Source organism: Neomonachus schauinslandi, chromosome 6 (genome assembly GCF_002201575.2).
Source record: "Neomonachus schauinslandi chromosome 6, ASM220157v2, whole genome shotgun sequence".
Taxonomy (NCBI): Eukaryota; Metazoa; Chordata; class Mammalia; order Carnivora; family Phocidae; genus Neomonachus; species Neomonachus schauinslandi.
Genome location: NC_058408.1, coordinates 126144860 through 126154557, shown reverse-complemented (window position 1 = coordinate 126154557; position 9698 = coordinate 126144860). Strand labels below are relative to the sequence as shown.

The window sequence follows — 9698 nt, the reverse complement described above, 5'->3', positions numbered from 1 at the left end:
ATGAGCGCCGAGGCACGTCCTCCGAGAGGGATCCTGTAGGGGCGCCTAGCTGGCTCGGTCGGCAGAGCATGCAGCTCTTGGTCTTGGGGTCAGTGAGCTTGAGCCCCACATTGCGGGGTAGGGTTTACTTAAGAAATAAAGTGGCATTAAAAAAAAATGATGACTGAAGATGAGTACCTGAAGTCCTGGGGGATTGTCAGATACCTTGATGATGTCAGAGTGTCTGAAAAGGAATTCTAAGGGAATGTCGGCTCAGTTCTACATCCCCAAAGCCATAGCAAGTTCCAGGATCTTCCACTGCCTTCTGTACTTGTAAGTTTTGAGATACATTCGTAAACTGTTCTTGCACGAGATATGCAGGGGGCAGAACAAAAGTGTCTCAAATTCCAGGTAGTGGGAATTTCTCAATAATGATACTTTTTAGAATTAGTCCTGTTCCACAAAAATGTCACGTCTTCTGTGCTTAAGATGAAAACATGACAATACAGACTCAGAGAGCCTCAGTAACTTCCCCAAGATTATCCACTGGTGAGTGACAAAGTCCAGACTCACACCCAGGCCTCGCAGAGCTGCGCTCTTAACCCCCAAGCTATCCTGCCCTCTGCCTGGCATCTAGCGCATGCCTATAAATTAGACATGGTTCCTGCCTGCAAGGAGCATTCAGTGTAAGAAATGGAGAGAAACAACTATAATAAAGTAACATGGGTGGGATGAGAGAGAGATTTGCTCAGTGCTCTGGAAAATGGCAAGAACCGTAGGAATCAGAGAATGTCACTGGGGCAGTCTTTGTGCCGGAGTGTCGGGCACCTGAGTGGAGGAGGTTTGGTCTGCACAGTTAACGGAGACATTAACAAAAGTAGGGAAGCGCATGTTCTTGCTGGTTCTTTTCCTGTCCTCCTCCTCTTCTTCCTTTACCTTTCCTGCACCTTCTCCCTTTCTGTCTTCTTCCAAATCCTGCTGCCCGGCTTCCCTTCCAGCATTGCGTACAGCAATATTTCCATTTACGGCACACATGGATGGTCACTGCAGCCGGTCGCCCACCCTCTGGTGACAAACAGCAAACATTGGGGCACAGTGCTGCGTAAGGGCCTCAGGAAGAGCCAGTGGGATGTGACGGTTGTGTTCCGTGAAAGGGAGAGCGACAGAGAGGGATGCCATCTGAAGGGTTGAATTTTGCCAGTGATACCAGGATTGAGAAAAGTAGAAAAGTCGTCCTCCTCCCCTTTCCCTTAGGCCCCATGTCTTTGCACACAGATTTATCATATGAAAATAGCACCCCATTCACAGCTTCGGATTAGTTCTGGGTCCCAGCAATATGGAAGTGAAGCTGAGGCAGCTTACATCTTTATGCAAACTATGAAGACAGTAGGACTTAAAAAAGAATGATGGGATGGGTTTGGGGTAGGAGTGGGGAGCCTCGGACTATAACCCGCTACTCACTCTCCTCTTATTCAAAGATCATTTCTTTTAGCTTCACATAACCTCTTCTGGTGGGTCATTTTATAACTAATATCCTTTGTACCTGTAATTTAGCCTCTTTTATCTCTTCTCTTGGTGGGTGTACTAGGTGTGTTTCTTATCCAGCTAGCTTTATCAAAGATACGAAGTTGCTAAAGGGAACTTTGTTTCTTCTCCGGCTAGCTTTATCAAAGATACAAAGTTGCTAAAGGGAACTTTGTTTTCCATAACAGCTAGGGAAAGCTTCATCTTTGCTTTCAATATTTAAAAGTGTGCCCGGTTTACTTTATGTACCAGTCTGGGTGCACGCTGTGGTTGAGCGGCAAGGGACAGCCCTGCGGCAGGGGGTGGAGGGGCGAGGGGTGGAGGGGCCGTGGCTGGGACTGGAGACACAGAGGGAATGGCGGTGGTGGGGAGGGTGGGGCGGCAGTGTGCGCACGCTTGCCTCAGAAGTGGTCCACCTCTGACTTAGACCGTGAGAGCATTTACATTTACTTGTTTGTATGCTTGGTTTGAGGGAAATTACGGTTTTCCTACGTTTTTGAGATACCCTCTATTAGTCTAGGGCCACAGAGTCAAATGAATCTGAGTTCAGGTTGTAACCCCACCTTGTACCAGCTTATGTGACCAGGTTGTTCAAACTCTGAGACTCTTTCTTTATCTGCAGTAAAGTAAGGATAATACTGAAGATAAAAAAAACCCAAAAAATAAAAAAACCTCTCCGCTCCCTAACCCTCACGCTGATCATAGCGCATCTTCACACTGAAAACCCAGAAGCTGCCAGGGCTGCTGCTGCCTCCGCTCTTGGTTTAGGTGTGAGGGAACAGAGCAGACAGAGACCTTCCCGTGAAAATCAGATTTGGCAATCCAGAGGTTGATTTGGTAACTACTAGTAGAGAATCCTGAAGGTGCATGCTAGCACGTTAGGTATTTGAGAAAGGAAAAAGAAGTAGTGAGGAAAACAGAACCATGGATTTTTAAAACTGAAGGAATTGGGAGTCATGGGGGCCAGCTGTCTCATTTTACAGATGGGTACATTGAGTCCCAGAGAGAGTAAGTGGTTTGTCCGAGAGTAAACATCTCATTATTGACAAAGCATATAACCCCGGTCTCCTCACGGTTATATTGTATATTGTTTCACAAATAGGGATTAGACAGAGGTTCAAGGAATCATTCCTGGACGTCGGATAGATGACCAGATAGCGAGAAGAGTCATCTTACTAAAGCCTGTCTCTGAGCATGGTACTCCCCATCGAATGAAGTAAACGGCATTCAGGTCCCTTGGGATCTGCCCCAGTCTACCCCTCCGGCCTTATCTCCTGTTACTTTTTCTACTTACTCTGTCCTTCAAACTGTTCCCCATTTCCTAATTCTCCATTTGTAGACAGTCTGTGGAAATCCTGCTCATGCTCGAAGGCAACTGCTCAATGCTGCCCCTTCTGTGAAATCATCACTGCCCCACCGGGGACCCTGCTCTGTCGTCATTGCCATTTGTGTTTGTTATAGAACTTGTCACATTTGATTTTCCTTTAGAGTATTGCTCCTGCATTGCAAGAGGCAGGGGCTAACTTGTCCATTTTTTCTCTCTTCTGCAATACCTCATCTGTAATGGCACCCATCTAATGTTTGTTGATCCAAATAGGTATTTTTATCTGCACCTTTCTGATTTCTAACCTTATTCCCCAGTTCCTGAATATGCTGGATGATTGGATGGAAAAGAGATTCAGGAAATGGTCTTCATGCTTCTCTGGCATGGCAAGTATCAAGGAAAGTGTGAAAGTGTGCATAACTACATTCTTCTAGGGGACAGTTTTAAAATTACCCATGCACCAGATTGGAGTAAAAAAGAAGTTCTCTTTCTTCCTTCAGTGGGATGTCCCCATGCGTCTGCAGGTGGGAGTTGAAACCACTTGTGATTTGAGTGTACACCAGCTGGTAATCTGACTCCCATCAAAGCAAACTCTCAAAGGAGGAAGAGGAGGGGAAGGGAGTCCCAGAGTTTCAGATGTCCAGGGATTAGAAAGCTGAACTTGGAGGATGGGAAACGTCCACATGTTTCATGTGTTGAGCTGTGCACAAAAACATTATTTATACTGCTGGTTGATGACTGAAATATCTAAAGAGGCAGAGGAGATATATGACCTTACCTTGGGCTTTTAAAGGGGGCTGTTCTCGCTCACTCTGCTTTTTCTACAAAACCTTTCGAACGGCAAAATACTTCTCCCCTTCTCCCTTCGGCACAGAAAGCAGCCAAGCCAGTCTGACCAGCTTGAGGGAAACACCGAACAAAGCTGCCAACTCCAATCACATGAACACTAGTTACTAATTATCTTCTGGCCTCTGTGGGGAAAGATATAGCAGCTCACTGATTGGATCCTGAGGTTGAAATAACTCCACATCTCTCTGGACTCCAGCTGGAGGAGTAAGAAGAGTGTCTCGAGCACTTGGGGAGACATTTTCAGAAGGACAGATACAGCCTTAGGCTAACCTGCACCTGTCCACATTTCAGCCCCACCCAGGCCCATGGAAGGAGGAAGTAAAACGCGTGTCTTTATGCACACCGAACATGTGGGAGACCCAAGAAGTTAGAGAAGAAAGAGAAACGGAGAAGAAAGGGCACTGGGGCTCCAGCTGGGAGTATGAAGACCACAGGAGTCTACAGAAGAGGGACCTTACAGGGCTGGATCGACTTTATAGAGAAGGTGGCTTGGATTCCAGACACTGGACCTTGGGGCAGAATCGGCCCTATAGAAAAAGACATTGTGGATACTGGGCTTTTGAGCAGAGTGAACCAAGCTACTCGGACCATGAGGAAGAGGAAGAAAGTGGAAAGGACTGTATGAACTACAGAAGTATGGCTCAGGGTTGTGATGGTTACAAGAACTCAGAAAATGTGGGTTATGGGAATCTGAGCCTGGGGACTAAGGATAACCGACTTACAGGCAGCTCAGAAGGCTGGAAAGCTGGAGGGTATGGGGACATGAATGGCCACACAGATGGTCAGAATCTGAATTTTGATCCTGAGGACTCTAAAGAAACTGAATCGTGCACTCGCCACAGTGGTTTGGATGATTCTGTGGGGAATTGTGGTCAACCTGAAAAGTGGCACATGGACTACAGGAATTTTAATTATAATCTTGAGGATTGTAAAGAAGCTAATTTTTATTATAGAAACCACAACAATTTATGTCAGGTTCCTGGGAATTATACTAATGGTCAGTCTGTGGACTTCCCAGATTTGGATGGAGTCAGTGAAGGTAAAGAATTCGTCAAATACCATGAAGGGGACAGAAAGGTTTGTGAAAATGGTAAAATCTGTCCCAACGCAAAGACTCATGCCCTGGATCAGAGTGACTTTGACACAGAACATAAAGGCTACGATACTCTATTTGCCAACTGTGAGTATAAATTTCAGAATTACAGAGGGACAGATTCTGTCCATCAGATGAAGAATTCGGAGGATAATGGCATTGACAAAGCAGGAACGATGGCGCTTGGGAGCAGGGGCATCTTCCCAGATAGTCCGCAGAGTCAGTGGATGAGAGGGAGCCGGGGAGAAGATCACTGTGGCATTCTTCAGGGTCCTTCATTAGGGAAGAATACTTGGCAGTTTGAGGAAGACAAAAAAAGAAATGGCCTGGAGACTTGGAAAAGGAATAGTTGCTTCCGCCGCACGGCACCCAGCAGCCTGAGACGCTCAGAATTTGTGCAAAACAGGAAGAAAACTCAAGGTATGAACTCAGTCATCCTTTTGAGAAGGATAAAACCTGAAAATAGGTAAAAGGGGTGGTTATACCAGTACTAGGAACACTCATGCATTTAAGGAAACTGACCCTCGAAATTCTTACTTAAGTGTGGCTTGAATGAGAACAACCTTAGAGATTTAATCCCTCTGGGAGGGACTTTACAGAGCAAGACCTGTACAGTGCTATAAATATGCACCGTGGCCTCCAGAACAAGATCATGTTCTCAGGGAACTTTCTTTACCATTCTCGGTTTTGTCAGGCGTCTCTCATCCCAAATATCTTTCCATTTGTACTGTAATGTTTTGTTTTGTTTTGTTTTATGGGGATGGCAAGTTCATTATTGAGGCACCCAGAGAAAATTTACTTTCCTGGCATGTTCTTTCTCTCAATCCCTACACTTCTTTAGACATTAGGGAAAAGAAGATTTTAACTTGTTTTATAGAGTGTTCATGTCTTGACATTCAGGAATCTTAAGTGAATGGAAATCAGAAGATTATATTCTTCATGGTGCTTTATTCATGCACATGATGCTTTCTGTATTCAAATTACTTCATCTCATTTAGCCTTACCTAACTTATTTGTAACATGAGTATTAATTGAGTCTTTTATAATGTAGAGTTTCTTTCGTTCTTTCTTTCTTTCTTTGACGTTCTTTCTTTCTTGCCAGTTTGTCTTCTCCAGTTCTCTGAAATGAACTATGTTTGTTTTATTTTGTTGTTGTTTTATAATTTCTGGACTCCCTGTTAGACCTTTATTTTTATTATGTATATGCTATTCTCCTGCCAAGCCAACTTTCTGGTTTGGGCCAATTTGGGGGAGTGTAGGTGATGACCAGAGGATAGGGGTTAGAGTCAGAAAATGTAAACGATCTAGAAAGTCCATCTCACACCTTCCTCCAAAGTGGAAAGTCTCTCGTCTAGATCTTCAGAATAGGTTCACTATTGTCGGGGACACAAGTCCCTGGTCTGTGATCCCAGAACTACCAGTGGTTTATCCTGTGGTTTTCCAACACAGGCTTGACTAAACCAGAATTTCCAGGGCATTGTTGCAGATGAATCAGGCTCTCCACCTGCATTTGTAAAGATAAGAATGAAACCAAACCCGGTTTTAGTTGGGAGACCAGGTATTTGACAGCTAGCCACTTTTTTCTAGGTGCATTTTTTGTTCTAAGATGATAGGGAATGAATGACCTCTAAAGTCCTTCCAGCTCAAAACAACAAGAACAACAACAACACACACACACAAGTGATTCTCTGATTCCTTATATTGCTTGTTTTCGTATTGCTCCTATTCCCTTTCCCCACATCTGTTCCTTAGATGAACTTTGTTTCCTATCATTAGTTCCTTATTGTATTAAGCCTCAAAGTGTGTTTACTCTGTCTGACTTAACAAGAGTCAAGCTCCGGAGTGGTGCAATTTGCCCTATGACCTCTCTAACACCAGCTAAGTCCCACCTTCTGTCATTTCCAGGTTTTATAACTCTCTCTCTTTGTATTCGAGGACTGAAGTTTTGATGGTGCATTCGTATTTAGCTCAGTTGACACCCCTTTTTTGTACCTCTAGGATCCTCCTTGACCTGTAACAGAATCTTAGTCTGCCCAAAAACCCTTTTGCTTTCTACCATTCTTTGCTGCTGTCTTACTCACACACCGCTGCCCTTCCCGAATGTTACAGTTACAGCATGTAATTCCAGAAAGAAGCAAGTGTTGGAGTCTGTCTTCTGCCCTGAGTTCACATCTCAGCCCCACCATTTACTATCGTGTAACTTTAGGTGAATTACCTAATCTCTCTGAGCTTTGGATTCCTTATTTATAAAGTGAAGATAATACTACCTGTGTCGGTGAGAGAACATAAATAAAGCACTTAATGACATGTCTGGAACATAGTAGGTGCTCATAAATTATGAGTTCTTTGTCTCTTGGTGATCCACCTCCCTTCCCCCTTATCATTTGCTCCACCAGCCTGTCGCTGTGAGGTCCCCTTTCTCCTGAGATCCAGATGGACCCCCCATGGGACATCTGCCCTCAGACCCTGTCTCTGCAGGTGTGATTCTCCAAGGGGAGCACCCCGTCCCTCTTCTCCCACTCTCCCCCGCCTCCCCCTGCTCCTTCTGAGAAACAAAGTACTATTTAATGGCTGCTCCAGTCTGTCTCTTGAGCTAGAAACCAGGCCCTTCTATCAGGATGTGTCCTTTCCCTCACCTGCCTTATCAGTCCTATGACGGCCTCAGTCTTCAGTGTGGCTAGGGCAGGTCTGTTACAGTTTTGCCCTTAGTCCTAGGGTGCGGCCCCTCTCCTAAGGTATGGCTCTTTTGAGGCTTCAGTGGAAAGCCAGAGTGTTTATTGAACCTCCTAAGTTGGAGGGACTCAAATTTCAGGCTGTGTCTTCTCAGCCCCAGACAGTTGTGAATATCTGCCAGGCTCTTGGGCCTCCAGCTGTTATTGCTTTCTGCTGGCTTCCTGGAGTCTCATCACCTGCAGACATAGTTCAAGGATTTGAGGGGAATTTCTGCACAGATTTTGGGCTGCTGTCTCTGTGGCTCCCTCTTTTCCAGGATTTCTCCCATAATATCTAGCCACTTCACAGCCCCAGATGTGAGCCTTTGACTCTAAAGTTGCCAGTTGTTGACTTAACCATTTTTGCTTTATTTCCCCCACATCCTGGAAGACTAGGGATTGACTTCAGGGGATAAGAATTGGGTAAATATGGATCTTACCTAGTTTGCTTCCCTTGTTTTGAGTCTTATCCCCTCTAGTTTCGGCCTGCTTTTGGTTGCTTTCCAATGCCTTCACATAGTTACTTTGAAAAAAAAAATGCCTTATTCAGAGTTGCTAGTAGTTCTCAGTAGGTAGGTTGGTACAATGTAATCTGCTCTCCCATTGCTAGACCAAAAGTCGGCATGAAGATTTTACGCTTGCTAGTAACATAAGTGGTTATGATGGGGAGAGGACCTGGTGCTTCAAATTCCATGTTAACTGAGTTATGTGATATTAGGATATCAGAATGAAGGACTCTTACAGAGAGAAATAGGACACTGGAATTCAGGTGAGAATCAAGGCTTGGAGGTCCAGGGTTGGAGGGCTGCAGTAGAATCCCGTATCACTACACATCAGCAAGTCCCGTGTTTTATAAATAATGGGTAACCACTCACGACTGGGTCTTATAGTCTATTCGGTGGATTACAACTAGCATTTTTGAAAAATAAAATAGAAGCGAATAGAGAATGCCATAGCACATCTGATGTACTAAAAGTATGTATGTCATACTTCTACACACACGCTCACACACACACACGTATTATGTGTTATGTGTATGTTGAGTCACAGTATGAAGTGTGGGGGCCACAGTAAAAAAATGTTTGAAAAACACTTAAATCTGACCCACTGTTTTTGTAATCAAAGAGATGGAGCTCAGAGAAATTGAAATGTATGTCCAAAATCAATCCTTAGATCAGGAATTGAATCAAGGTCTCCCGATGCCCAGACCATCAGGGCTGAAGCCAGAAGCACAGCTCTGAGCTCCTTCCACACCAGTGAACTCAGAGAGCAGAAAAGTACTGTGTTAGGGGTGCCAGGGGAGCGACTTCAAATGGAGGGGGGCGTAGCTGAGTGGCACGCTGCGGCAGAGAAAGGGTGGGGGTGTGGACCAAGGAAAGACCTCGCATTTGGCGGGTGGGGTGAGGAAGAGGAACAACCGAGGCCGAGAGCACATTACAAGGAGTTTAGGAGAGAAGTGGTGATGAAAAGAGAGACGCAATTCCTTTAAAGTTTGGACAATAACTGCAGTGGACCAACAGAGTCCAGGAAAATCTTGTTTTGTTTTCTCCCAAGATGAGAAAAAGTAGCAAAGACTTGAAGGCACTTTGCCAGTGTTACACACATAGTTTGGGGTTTAGCACTCTATGGGGCAAGGTTTCTTTTCATTCCAAGTGTGTGAACATGATATCTTTGTAGCTACAGTCTGGATTCAAATTATTGGAATAAAATGTCTGCCAGTCAATCCGAAACATGAGCTTTTCATCCTGGCTGATTTCCCTTTTTTTTTTTTTTAAAGATTTTATTTATTTATTTGACAGAGACACAGCGAGAGAGGGAACACAAGCAGGGGGAGTGGGAGAGGGAGAAGCAGGCTTCCCGCCGAGCAGGGAGCCCAATGCGGGGCTCGATCCCAGGACCCTGGGACCATGACCTGAGCCGAAGGCAGGCCTAACGACTGAGCCACCCAGGCGCCCCATCCTGGCTGATTTCATATGCTGATGGCAAGCCATGAGTGTGGCACGTGCCGTGAGGCCTCTGCCACTCTAGAGACAAGGGGACGTACCCATCGGAGTCACAAATGGCCAGCAAAACAGACGGTGGAGTTTCACGCTCAGTAATACAGGTAGTGGCGGTAGGACCACTCTAATTCACCTGCTTGACTGTTCCCAGAGCACTTTGTGCAGCTTCCTCTAATTTCATAATGTTACTATAAGCAAGAGCCACTCATCTATTTTTA

At 45.1% G+C, this 9698-nt stretch overlaps 1 protein-coding gene across 3 annotated transcripts in view; it reads left to right on the top strand.

The window, feature by feature from the left end:
- Window positions 1–9698, top strand: part of LOC110589166 (dynamin binding protein) — a 95908-nt gene that overhangs the window by 49335 nt on the left and 36875 nt on the right. Inside the window, exon 1 of one of the 3 annotated variants that reach the window (XM_021699617.1) lies at window positions 4025–5189. The exons of the other annotated variants lie outside the window; for them this stretch is intronic. Coding sequence (XP_021555292.1) covers window positions 4025–5189 — 1165 coding nt within the window. Of the gene's footprint in view, window positions 1–4024; window positions 5190–9698 lie in introns of those variants that run through there. 3 annotated transcript variants of the gene reach the window in all.